Here is a 13,878-nt window from a genome sequence, read left to right as displayed (position 1 = left end):
GCTCCCCCCATGCCGCTCGGTGTTGTGGATAAGCGAATGGGGAGATGACCCAGGGGACAGGTTCGGATCTCACCCGCCACTGACATTAGCCGCGGTCGGCGATCGTTGGCCGCAGCGCGCGAGCCACTGGGCCCCCTCGTCGCTCCACCGCTCGTTCCGCCGCGGCGACGCGGTCAGCTCTTGAGTGAGCGCAGCCTGTGACTCGTTCCCAACAGGGTCACTCGGATTGGGAAAGGTTAGAATTCCCCACATCTGTCTGGAGTTAAACGTAAACCTCACACCGGCCAAGATAAATAGTAGAGCCCTGAGTTGAAAGGAAGGGGGCTTATCAGGCGAGGCAGGAATGTGAGAATAAAACAACCCATTACGGTATTATCACTTGGGTATGATAACCCTGTGGGCTGGGCACCCAGCCACCCCGACCCTGCCCGTCCCTGCCCTCCGTGCCCACACACCGCGCGCACACGCACCCCCACAACTCCACCGTGCGCGACCCCGGTTGAGTAATTTTTGCAGGACATTTTTTTGTTCGCGTTGGGATGTTTTCGGCAATGCCAGTTGACATTGTTTCGCGTGGATTTTTGTTTGAGCTATGGGGGGAAACCAGAGAACCCAGACGAAACCAGTCAGGATTCGAACGCAGGTACTTCTTGCTTGCGAGGCACGAGCATCACCACTTCGCCTCCACTCTGCCGCCCATTAACACGCGATGATAATTATCCGAAGATCATCCAAAATTGTCCTTTAAAGATCCGAAGAACCAAAAACGGAAATGTTTAAATCTAAATCTGCACTCATTACACACAAAGTGCTTGCCACAAACGAGCCACAATATCTTGGCTGGTCACGTCAAGGAGCATAAACCATCATCACGCGAACTCCGGTCATCCTCTCGCAGCATCGGCTTTTGTCTGCTGATGTGCTGCTGTGGCCGTCTGGAACGCACTCTTCCGATATTATTTGGAAGCCACTGGAGCTATGCACTTTTAAATCATCTAGTTGAAAACTAATTTCTTTAGATCTGCTTTTTTGTGTTTAGTTTGTGGTCCTTCTCCGCTCCTCTGCTACGTGCGGTCGGCTACGTACGGTGCGAAAGAAGTTATCCGTGCGTGCGTACGCACATAGAGACAGGTGCGTTGCCGCATCTCGACGGGAACGGCGAAGCGGAAAGGATTGTGGCACAGTTTTGGTTGCGATCGCCGGTGTCACGCCAGCCGGGGACACCGGCCGCGGTGGAAGGAAGACTTGGTAGAGATCGCATTCTTCTCATCACTCATAACGGCTACGTCGCATTGATTTTATTCATTTATTAAAAAAAAGAGTGGCTTCATTTATGCTCAAACCTGGGGCCAGTGGCTTGGAAGTTCTCGTCTCAATTCGTCATCATTATCACTTTCTTTCGGAGTTTCCTGCCAAGTTGTTGCAGCAGGCAGGGACGATGTTGCTGCTGCTGCGTGCATTCCCAATCGAGTAATTTGCAGGTCATTTTAGAACACTAGGATTTTTGGCTAATCCCAGTTTCATGGTGTGGGGTTTTTTTTTGGGTATTATCTTGTTCTTCTTCAGGATAACATCACGATGTTTGTGTCGACGCTTTGCAAAAGTTGTCACAAGAGTGCGTTGAGGACCTCCAACGCTCTACGGTGAACTTCGTCACCTCCATGGAGGGATTCCCTCGACGATTTCAGGAGCGCCGAGCGTCTCGGACTTGCTCACGCCGATCGGAGCCAGCCAGTCAGCCAGTCAGCCAGCTGGCCCCTTCCTGTCGCAGCCTCGCCAGAAGCGTCAATCGGTGCAGGCCGAGCGCTCCGACGCCTCCTCCCTCCCTCTTCTCCCTCCCTCTTCTCCCTCCCTCTTCCCCCCCCTCTCCCTCCCTCCCCCTCCTCCTCCTCCTCTCCCTCCCTCCCTCTCTCCCCCATCGCGTGAACTGCTCTTGCTGCCATACACAGGTGTCTGGAGTAATTTCTTTGATCCACGTACCAGTGGAAATTGGAATGGGAATTGGTTTGTGGCTTTGTCACACTTGCTTGGACCCCTGTAACTTGAGTTAATAATCCGCTCGTGTTACCTGTTTGGCTTGTTGGGAGTCGTCGGTGGTCTTTTGCCTCCAAGACAAACCTCTTCTGTCCATTGTTGCGCTTTGTGTCTGGGCTGTCGATGTTCGTTCGTGGAGGCATTTGCTTTATCGTTCGCCCTCCCGTCTTCACCAAATGTCTTCGTCTTGCGGGGCTGATTTCCATCTTGGGATTTGGGTAAACAAGAGCGCAGGCTCCTCCTTCACGCTTCCAACGAGAGAGAGCTCATTTCTCATTTATTTTTGGAAGGAATGCTTATTTAAACTAACGAGCAGCCCCGAAAGTCAAAAATAAGTGGCGGCTGTCGAGAAGGCGAGGAACGGTGAGATTAGACAAGCGAACGGTGTACGCGAAAAAAAGGACTAAAGCAAACATCTCCTTCGTTGAGATTTGCAGGGAAGCCCTCATAGCTCCCCGTCGCACTGATCGTTATCCAGCTCCAAGCCGGGGCCGAGTGACCTTACGGAGAGGAAGCAGAGACTGCGCCGCTTCTGCGATGGAATGAACCGAGGATGCCGTACAGTGTGCCGTGTTCCGGCGAAGGGGATCGCAACAAAGCCAATCATCTCCAGGAGCTGATTGGCGTTTAGCTCTGCTCGCAATCCAGCGGGACTGAGGTCGGCGGTCTTTCGCACCGTACGTAGCCGACCGTACGAAGCAGAGGTGCGGGGAAGGACCACAAACTAAGCACAAAAAAAGCAGATCTAAGGAAATTAGTTTTCAATCTAGATGATCTAAAAGTGCATAGCTCCAGTGGCTTACTAATAATATCGGAAGAGTGCGTTCCAGACGGCCGCAGAAGCGCATCTGCATTATTATTCCCTCATGTCCAGAGTTCACCAGGGCTGTCTGTAGATATTTTAAAAGTACATTTTAGCAAGTCGTGGGTTCTGCCGCGTGGCTTTTCGCGGTTGAGCTGCGGTGCATCTCTCGGGCCGCGTGTCAGGGTCACGGCACGGTGGCTAGGAGATGTTAACTCTCTCGCCGGGTGTGCAGGAGGTCGTGGGTTCGATCCCGACCCTGACGCCTGCTGCTGTATATTTTGAGTTTGCGTGTGTCTCTCTCTCTCCCCGTGCTCGTGTGGATTTTTATTTGGGTCCCCTCCACAATTTAGAATCCACATCACGCGGTGAGAGTATTTGGCTGCTATAAATGTCCACATTGATAAGCCATTTTGTTGAGCTATCATTTTTGATAGCCAGGTCGCTTCTGAAAAAGAGCTGTATAGCTCAGTGGGTACCTTACCTGGTGAATAAATAAATATAATAGTTGTCCGAAGTTCTGCTCCACGCGCTGGGAGGTGGGGTCGTGTTGCGGGAGCTGACATCCACGGGGTTCACAAAACACGATCGCCTTTCCCTTAACCCGCACGGCTCCCTGAACGCCCGTCAATAACAATGACGGCATGGCACGGGCCACGGACGTGAACAGCGGCGCTGCTCCGATATGGGGCTGTGTTTGCTAGGACGCGTTCACGGCGCTCAACTTTCACGCAGTTTCTTTAGACTGGAGGAATGCGATGATCTGTGAAGTTCTTCTTCACGGATGTCACAGAGCCCCGACCGCCAAAGACGGCTTTGGTACTAGCGGGCCCTCGATTTACGTTTTGTGGACCGTGTTTATTTGATTTGAAGTAATTGCGTCTGTGTTTATTGCTGCGACTGTAAATTTCAACTCCGGCGCGAGTGCGTTGACTGTGAATTGTTCGCAGAGCTCTTGAAGCCGCAGTTTTATGGCTCTGTGCTCACACACACACACACAGGGCCGGTAATGCTCTGTGGTTATTTCTTTATTTTGAGTCCGATTCGATGCAGTTGGTGGAGCAGGGGGTAGATTGGGGAGCCTTTTCTTCCAGCAGTGGATTGACGGTGGCTGATGATGAGCGTGGAGTAGATGATAAGATGTTGAAGATCATTTATGTCTGTTAAAATCGCCTAACTGCCTGGGTCACTAATTGAGAAGAACCATTACCACGTGTTCGTCGGGTTAATGAATGAACACAGGGACTCATGCGTGATGTTGTGCGCGACACATTTATTACTGGGATCTTGCATTTCAATCGGCGTGCGATTTAAACATTGATCTCCCGATTTCGCAAGAAGAGGTGCTTTGAATTTATCGTCGCTGGTCCTCTACTCATTCTGTCCAGGGGACAAATAGACAACGTGGAGATAGAATTCTGTTTGAAGGCAAATTCTACCGATGGATAATATAATCGGATTTTGGCAAACTCAAGTATTGTCCATAGAAGCTGGTCACGCATTTCGTGATAACAATCATTTACACTTCCCTCTGTTCTTCCACTGCTGGACGAAGTTCTGCCCAAGCCTTCCCGGTTGTGGGGGTTGGTTGACCATACTTCACCATGCTGGTCAGTGTGGGTTGGCGAATGGGGAGAAGCCCGGGTGCTGCTTCAGATATCACTTAGCCATGGCTGGGAATCGAACTCGGCTGACCGGGTTGATTGTGCAGGCTGCTATAACCGCTCCACCACCATTCCGCGCCTTATTGGCTCGTATGGAATTTAAATTAGCATCGTGAGGCATTGAGGGAAGAGGGCCTTCTGACCTTCTAGGATTGCTCACAGCCGGGCGGAGTAATTGATACCGCTCGCCATGCTCATTCCACTGCTGGACAAAGGACTCACATCCGTCAGCCTTACGCAGCCGCAATTAATCTCCTCCCGACCGATCCCCGTTCACCACTCCGCCTCCGTCTCCGCTGCTCTAGAGGAGTGGTTCTTCACCCGGGGTGCACCGCACCCCTATATTGGGGTGCGAAATGCCCTTTCTGGGGGTGCCAGACATGGCCAGATTTAGTTTTGAAAAGGTAAATCATCGAAATGCAATTTGTTTTCCTGACTGAGAATCCAAAGGGGTGCGAGGCTGCAGTAAAGAGCCCACTGCTCTCGAGGGCGAGCGGTCCCAACCTGCGGAGCAGAAAACCCTCGAATACGTTCGCATGCCCAAGACATCTTAACGACTCGTGGAAGCGCCGGTAAGTTTGAATATTTTTGGTATTAAAAAAATCGACCCAAAAAAATCAAACAAAAAAAATCGAACAAAAAATCACGTGGTGCTTCGTGAAAAAAAGATGCAAGCATCTGCCACAGTTCCGGGGAGGGGGGGGGGGGTCGCCCCCTCTCCCCCTCGCCCCCTCGCCCCCTCGCCCCCTCTCCCCGTGCCTCCGATGGCGGTGACGCCCGAGCCGCCTGCCCGCGAGTGCTGTGGCACAGCAGTCTGGGAAGCGGTGTGCTTTACCTGGGCGGAGTGGTGGGGTTTCTCCCCCCCCCCACCCCGCTTCGCTCCAGGTGATCGTTTATGGGCCCCATTGTCCATTAATCACCTTTATGACTACAAAAGGTTTTGTAAACCGAACCTGTTCGGCCCAGCAGAGGAAGCCTTTGCAGGCAGCCTCCGAGGTATTTTCGAGCTGGCCAGTGCTTTCCTCCTCCTCCGCCTGCTTCCCCTGCAGTTGAAGGGGTAATCGGCTCAAATTGCAGGGTGAGCCGCGAGCCTTTCATCAGGCGGCTGTCACGGGCGGCGCTCCCTCCCTCTCCTAGCCCTCCTCTCCCTCCTCCCTCCCTCGCCCTCCTCCCTCTCCTCGCCCTCCTCTCCCTCCTCCCTCCCTCGCCCTCCTCCCTCTCCTCGCCCTCCTCCCTCTCCTCCCTCCCTCGCCCTCCTCCCTCCCTCGCCTTCCTCCCTCCCTCGCCCTCCTCTCCCTCCCTCGCCCTCCTCCCCTCCCTCGCCCTCTTCTCTCTTTTTTTTACGATCAGTGGAAACAAGAAGATGCTCGGTGTAGTCGGCACTTTGCTTCGTTCATCATTTCGTAATTTATTTTTTAATAATAACTTTGGTTTATGTAAACCCCCACCTCTCGCTCACTCTCTCGCCCTCTCTCATTCTGCACGCATCCCTTTTCGCCCTCCTCCCTCTCCTCCCTCTCCTTCTCCTCGCCCTCCCTCGCCCTCCTCGCCCTCCTCCCTCTCCTCCTTCTCCTCGTCCTTCTCACCCTCCTCCCTCTCCTCCCTCTCCTCCCTCTCCCCTCTCCTCCCTCTCCTCCTTCTCCTCCCTCTCCTCACCCTCCTCACCCTCCTCCCTCTCCTCCCTCTCCTCACCCTCCTCACCCTCCTCCCTCTCCTCCCTCTCCTTCTCCTCGCCCTCCCTCGCCCTCCTCGCCCTCCTCCCTCTCCTCCTTCTCCTCGTCCTTCTCACCCTCCTCCCTCTCCTTCCTCTCCTCACCCTCCTCACCCTCCTCCCTCTCCTCCCTCTCCTCACCCTCCTCACCCTCCTCCCTCTCCTCCCTCTCCTCACCCTCCTCCCTCTCCTCCCTCTCCTCACCCTCCTCACCCTCCTCCCTCTCCTCCCTCTCCTCTTGCAAGAAAACTGAGCGGCCCTTATCTGGAGGATGCGCCGTGCAATTTAAATGAAACGACGAAGAGGCACGCGGGTCGTGATGCTCGAGATCGTCGGCTCACGAGGTTAGCTGCTAATGATGGTAAACAAAGCGACGTAAGGCTGTCTACAACGGCAATTAATTTATCCCTTACAACATTGTACACCTTGGGGTGTCCCCTAGCCCACTGTGTTTACACACGTTTCCCAAGCTGTTTTTCCTGCGTGGGTGTGCGTGTGCGCACGTACACGCACACACGCACACACAGACACGTGTCTTTCTCTTTCTGCGGAGAGCGGTGGTGCAGCGGTTAGCACTCCACGATGCAGACCTGGTGACCTGAGTTCGATTGCCGCTCACGGTCTACACCAGTGGCGATTATCAGAATCCGTCCTGGGCCTCCCCTAGGTTGACTCAGAAGCGAATAAGTACCTGGTGCGGTGTGTGCCGTGCCGGCCTCTATAGGTGCTGCTCGCTAACAGCACTCGCCCCAACAGTCTGTTAAGGCTATACGGGGGATCTTTGTCTTTGTGTGCGTATAGTGCATTGCATGCAAGGGGGGAGCAGTGGTGCGTTGTTCACCAGCGGTGCCGCGTATCTCGTGGCCTGGGTTTAATAGCACGAGGTGGGATTGTTATTGGACCTTGACCGATCGGGCCTTCCTTAGGTTGACTCGGCCTAAGGTGGAGCACCTGGTGGCGTGTCAGCATCAGCGTTGGCTGGACGACAGCTGCCCCGGTGCGAACGCTGCCCACGCCGCTCCTCCCCATGCAGTGGGCAGCCTCGACAGGCGCCCGTTAGGAGCGGCGCTTATCCCGAAACGCCTTGAACAATTAACGGGGCAATCTGCGTCTTTTTCGCGCGCCCGTGTGTGCGCGCGCCAAAGTGCAGCATCGACCTAAACCCTTTATAGACAGCCGACCCTGCCATTTCCTCTCTCTCTGCGCCCCTAAAACCCCTCTAGGCCCACGGTGATAAAACCTCGGCAGAGTGGCAGGGTGGCGGTGGGGTGGGGGGCACCTGGGCGTTTGGGCCTTTTAATGGAGGGTGCGCGTGTGTGCGTGTGTGCGTATGCATCGCTGTGGCGCTCGCCCCTAAATCACGCCCGCTCCACTCGGCCCGGCCTTCCCCAGGGTTAACCTTCGTCCTGGATCGATGCGCATGGACACTGCGAGAGCTTCACGGGGGGGGGGGGGGAGGTTCATGTGACAACTTTATGAATCAGCGGTTTCGGGTGGAGAAGGGTTTACGACACACTGTGTACTTGCGCGATCCGAACCACAATAAAAACAATCCATTATGAACGATGGTGTTGGTCGCGAAGGCCCTGGCGCATCTTAAAAAAGCTCTCAGAGCACGGAAGTAGCGTCTTGCTTGTCCGATACACGGTTGGCGCATGGCGGTCCGCGGTGTTGTTTCGGGGGTTGACGGCACCCGGCGGGTCCCGGGAGCCGGCGCCCCGGCCGGAGGCGTGCGCTCGCGCCGGACGGCACGGCGGTTTAACGATCGGTCCGTCGTCCCGGTCGGGTGGTGGCGGACGCGGGGGCCGGGGCGGTCCGTGCTTGCGACGGGCGCACCGCTCGCGTGCGTGGCCGGTGTCGGTGCGACCACGCCGCTACCGTCCTCCCGCGCGAGGCCCGGTCGTGCGAAGTTGGCCGGGGCACGTCGGGGCTGGCGTGTGTGCGTCGCTGCGACGCCGCCCCGCTCCGGGTTCATTCCGCAGCCCTCCGTCCGAGTCTTGATCAGAGCGCCACGCGCTTGCAAAGACGGTGGTCACCGCATCGCGCGGCGCTTTCAGATGCCCTACTGCGGCCGCCCAGAACGCTCTTTCCTTCCGATATTAGGAAGCCACTGGCAGCTGTGCACTTTTAAATCACCATCTAGATTGACAAAACTCACTTCTTTAGAACTGCTTGTTGTTGTGTTCAGTTAGTTGTCCTTCCCCCACACCTCCGATGAGCATGGTTGGCTACGTCTGGTGCGAAAGAAGTTCAATATACATACACACGCGCACACGTACACGCGCGCACTCACAGGCACCGGCTGTCACAGACGCTGTCAGTTCATCGACTTTGTTGCTTCACTCCAAGAGCCCCAGGCGTTTGTGATGAATGCGGCGCAATAACAAAGGGTTCTGTGCGAGCACGTTTGCGATGCGATATAGAGGCCATTGTTCCCTCATTATGTCTTTAAATATTCGCCCTCGAGTGAATAACACTCTCCATGTCCAGAATTCAATGAGGATGTCAGCCGACGAGCGTTTTTGCCTGGCAGGATGTCTCCACCTGGTCGTTCAGAGACAGTGGAACTTGGGTCTCATTAATTCTTGAACGCGCAGTGACAGTTTAATTCGCGGTGGTGCTCATCCGTGGAGTTGGCCGCCGTTAACCTTTTCAAAGTTTGGCCTTGCACGTGCCGTCGGTCGGCTGACCTTTTCCGTGACGGTGTAGATTTTGCCTCCGCGCTGGCTGGGCCGGGCTGCTCTGCACGAGCGGTAACGCGAGATGCCGTGCAAGCGGACGATGCGGCGTGGACGATCGGGGCCCGTGCCGACACTACACATGCCCAAGTGCTGCCGAGCGAGGCCGCTGGCCGCCACGGTTGATCCTCGGACAGAAGCGGGTGAATGAGTGGCGGAGGGGGATGGTGAAGCACAGCACCGGGGAGGCAGAGGCGGGGGGGGGCGGTGAGTTTGAAGTTTGAGGTGCCTACATCGATGACCGTTACTGCGCACGGTCCGCGTGGCGTGACTGGCCGGGCGTGAGCGCACGTGACGCGACGCATGGAGGCTCTCTGACCGCGAGCGTCTCTGGGTGGCTGGGCGGATGCGGGGTTCAGGGCGCTGAGATTCAAGAAACGCTGCCCCGTTGTTTCAAAAGTGCGGTAACGGGCAGCGTCGCGTGTTTTAAATTGGCGCAGGAATCTCGCTCGACCGCCGTGTGGACGGCGTGGCAACGATGGCCCCCGATGTCTGACCGCAGGCGCGCTCGCGTCCTTCCCGCAGGCTCGGCGGCGCCGGGATTCGCCACCGCGCTGCGCTTCGTCACGGAGCCCTCGGACACGGTGGCGGTGCGCGCCTCTTCGGCTCGGCTCAACTGCTCGGCGCGGCCGGAGCGAGCGTCGGGCGCCGCCGGCGAGGACGACGTGGGGCCCGCCGTGCGCGTAGAGTGGAAGCGCGACGGGGTCATCCTGGCGTTGCCGCTGCAGGCCGAGGGTGAGCAGCAGCAGCAGCAGCAGGAGGAGCGCAGGGTGGTGCTGGCGAGCGGCGCACTGCTGCTGCGCTCTGTGCAGCACGGGAGGGGCAGCCGCTCGGACGAAGGCCGCTACGAGTGCGTTGCCACGGCTCCTGGCATCGGCACCATCGTGAGCCGCGCTGCTCGGCTCTCCATCGCCGGTACGGGCACACACGGGCACGCATGGGCACGCATGGGCACGCATGGGCACGCATGGGCACATTGGCACGCACGGGCACACAGGAACACGAATGAGCATGCACGAGCATGGACGAGCAAGTTTGCACTATCCACATGTGTGTGATTGCGTTGGGTGTGCGGTACCGTATGAGGGTCATTTTGATTGTAATTTTGTCTTTGTGTGGCTGTAATTGTGCATGTGTGTAATCGTTATTTTCGTAGAATGTTGATTAAATGTTAATTAAATACATATTTTTTCAGGAATTAAAATATGATTTAGTTTTACGAGACACATTAGTCACAACGTCACGATGTGTTGCTGAACGGACGACACGGTGACCGCGTCACGGCAACTCGAGCAGCCACCGAGAGCGCGGGGGAAGGAGAGAGAACACGAGCGCAGTCGTTCCCCATGCCCCCGGTTGCCCTTTCGTGAAGCCTCGAGCACTTGCGCGCAGGTAATTGCTCTCTCGGTAAACATTGCGGGGGGGGGGGGGGGGCGGAGTTGTGATTGCATTGGCTCACACCTCGAGACTGTGGAGAGCGGTTAAACTCTGCGGCAGCGCGTGCCGAGCGATCGTGTCTTCACGCGCACATCTATTGCCGCTCCTTCCCTCGCGCATTGTTGCATTGCACGGCCACGGTCGGGCGACGCAATGCAGCGCGGCCGGTCTCGTCGCCCGTAATGAACGCCGACGGCACAAATATCCGGTCGCTCGCATTTTGATGGACAAACACAAGAGGTCTTTCTTCTTTTGCTTTGGTTTTTTGTTTAACGAGAGCCCGGCACACAGCAACGAACCTTCACGGAAATTGCGTGGACCGAAGTTCAAACTCGCTGCAGCTCGGTGTCAAAGCCAGGCACCGCATCCGGCAGGTGCCGCGTTCGGACACGGTGCTGGCCGCCGGCAACGCGTCGCCGGATCCGTGTAAACAGAATCGATGAGTTCATTTCCTCGCGCTTTACAGCGTGTGTCGGTGCCACCCGCGCCCGTCTGCCGAGCTGCGGTAATGACGTCTGATTGTATTGGCGGATAATTAATCTTATTCTGCAGACCAGGGAGGGGGCGCGAGCGGTCGATAGTGCCCGCGGGCCCCCACCGCGCACGCGTGCGCTGCCGTGTAAATGACACCCGTTGGTTAGCGGGGCGTTCGGATTCACCACGGCCAGCCCCATCACCCCGGCCTTCTTTAGAATTACAAATTCATCATCATCAGCATCAGCCATAATCAACCTGCCCCGCCCACCCCTCCAATCCGTCATCATCTCTCACACTCCTGCGATGTAACAATGTGCATCGCACACCTGCACAATGCCAATTCCATCACTCCATCTCCGTGGTGAGCGTGCTCTTGGCCCCGCAATCCTCACCCCTCCCGTCTGTCGCTCCTTCAAGACTCACGCATACCGGCCACCATTATCTCTTCTAGCCACGTGGCTTGCCGCCCCCGAACTTGTTTGGTGGAGGGCGGCATTCACTGGGCAAACTAAGGTAGAAAACCGAATTTACCGGAGTTTGTTCTCTGCTCCACGTTTCCCTCTGTGACTCTCGCCGCAATCCCAAGCAATCATCTCTCCGTGCTTTTCACTGCCAAGCACCTTCGACAAAACCGGGATGTGACTCCTCGCGGCACCGCGTAAACACAGCGCAAAATATCACTCAAGAGCTCCAACCTGACACAAAGACAAAGACCCGCTGTGGAGCCTACACACGCTGTTGGGGCAAGTGCTGTTAGCAAGCAGCAGCTGTGAAGGCCGGCAGTGGTGCATATAAGACACGGTGTGACCAGGACCACACCCGGCCGCCTTTGCCTCACACCAATGTACGTATGTTGAACTTTTTTTGCACCGTACGTAGCTAACCGTGCTAATCGGAGGTGCGGGGTGGACAAGAAACTAAACCCACAAAAAGCAAAGGTTGATCGACGGACGCCCCAGGCGGGGCGGTCAAAGGGGAATCGGAGTCGAGCAGCGGAGCGTCGCGTAAGCGCTTGACAGAGCCGCGATTGGTCTGCGCGTGCCAAACAGAACGGGGAGCGCACGCTCGAGAGAATCTCCCCGCTGACCCCGCGTGGCGGCGGAGCGACGGGCGGCGGTGGCGACGTCGGAGGGGGATGGGCCGGGCGGCTCGAGGGGCGGCATCACGGCGCTACGAGCGAAGCGGCGGCCGTGACGATCGGCACGGCGCGCCGGCTCGCGAGGCGCCGTGTTCTCCCGATCGGGGCGTTCAAACCGCCCAGTCGAGGGCAGCCACCGCTGGCTGCGCTGTCAACCGAGGATGGGAGAGCAGAGCGAGCGGGAGGAGGGAGCGCGGGGAGCAATAATCGGGCAAAGCCGTCGGGCGCGAGTCGACGTCGGTGCAGGATGTTTGGAGGCGGCCAGGGAGGTCGTGGAGCGGATGCGCAGAGTCCAGCGAAGACACCCAGAGAAGCCGCGGGGACCTCTCCGCTGCGAGCAGTCAGGCGGCCCAGCACGAGCTTTCCGCGCCACGCTGACTTGTGGAGAAGGGGAGTCGGGTGTGCGGCGAGGAGAGGGAGAGCCGACTGGCCGCTGCCGAGTGCTGCCTTTGTCCCGCAGAGGGGCCGCTCCGCTCTGCAGCTCTGGGGGAGGGAGGGGGGGGCACAGTGTGGGGATCGTAAAATAATAATCCCGGGCACAGCCGAGGGAGGGTGCAGCAGAAACACGTGGGCCCTGAAAGGAGCAATAAAGGCAGCTTGCATAATCATTGCAGGGAAAGTTTCAAAAAAACGTTGCCGATAGAGCTGATGGGGGTCTGTGAGTGCGGCAGGTGAAAGGTCACGTCCTGCAGTTGGCGGTGTGGTGCGGTGCCGTGCGGGATTGACTGCCGCTGTCCGCTTGCCGTGCAGGCGGAGGATTCTCCGACGCGCGGTCGCCCAGCGGGCGGCTTCCATTTCGCCGAGTTAGCAAAGAGGCGAGCGTGGCGGCGTTTACGTTTCACTTCCGGGAAACACGCAGTCGGTCGCGTGGCTAATTGTGGCGGGATTTGCACGGGGTGCACAATTTGAACGCGCGAGTCGTGCGAGACCTCCATTGTAAATCGTCAAACCTCGGCACGGAGGTCGTTATCCTCAATGATAACAATGGGGAGGAGGAAGTGGTGGGTGCAGGGCAGGTGCAGTGCAACTCAAACAAACAAACAAACTACAAACTGTTTTTATTTTACCATACAAGGCCCCACTGAGCTTATGTAGCTCTCTTTCAGAAGCGACCTCACAAATGATAGCACAATCACGTGGAGATTTGTCACAGCCAAATACTCGAAACGCGTGTTTATAACGACCACGGGAAGAGAGAGAGACACGCAAACTCCAAGTATACAATCGTCAGGGTCAGGATTGAACCCACGACCTCCTGTATACCAGTCGAGGTAGTTAACATCTCCTAGCCACCGTGACTTTATGAGACGCTCGGTTTCCGACAAACTCCCACCCTGTGCGCATGAACACTCAAAACGCGACGTTCGCAGTTAATAATAAAATTATTATGTGGGGGTGAGGCTTCTCCCCCCACCGTCTGGCGCTGGTGGAGCTGGCACGGTGCTTCCTTTGGGCCCAGGCCAGCATCGCAAGGCCCCGCCGAGTAACCATGGTGACGCCGACGATGAGGACGACGACGGGTCCCCTGCTCGCCGTTGCGAGGCAGCGTCCCGGAGGAGGGTCTCCCCCGCGAGCGTCCCGCTCGTCAATATCTACCCCCCACCCCACTCCCCCCACCTTGTTAAAGAGTCAGGAGGGGTTGTGGAATGTCCACCAAGAAGAGCGCCGAGGCGCTGGGACGCCGCGTGGCAGGAAACTGGTCAGGCGGCCCACACCGCCGACTTGGTGAGAGCGACCGTTCGTCCCGAGAGCGTTGCCGCGCGGTGATGCGCCGGCCGAGGTATCCCGCGGTATTCGTGACTTCTCGAGCGGCCTGATCTTTGCAGATTGCAATCGGCAAGCTATATACAGTCGAGCGAAATGCAACGTTGAAACGG

General features: G+C 57.0%; 1 protein-coding gene across 1 annotated transcript in view; it reads left to right on the top strand.

The window, feature by feature from the left end:
• Window positions 1-13,878, top strand: part of LOC133354300 (neogenin-like) — a 98,065-nt gene that overhangs the window by 23,566 nt on the left and 60,621 nt on the right. The window contains 1 exon segment of the mRNA XM_061571054.1: window positions 9,475-9,864. Within this exon segment, the coding sequence (XP_061427038.1) occupies window positions 9,475-9,864 (390 nt within the window).

Source organism: Lethenteron reissneri, chromosome 46 (genome assembly GCF_015708825.2).
Source record: "Lethenteron reissneri isolate LAM-NWPU_2019-01 chromosome 46, ASM1570882v1, whole genome shotgun sequence".
Taxonomy (NCBI): domain Eukaryota; kingdom Metazoa; phylum Chordata; class Hyperoartia; order Petromyzontiformes; family Petromyzontidae; genus Lethenteron; species Lethenteron reissneri.
The sequence above is the reverse complement of the archived record's forward strand: the minus strand, read 5'-3'. Positions and strand labels throughout refer to the sequence as shown.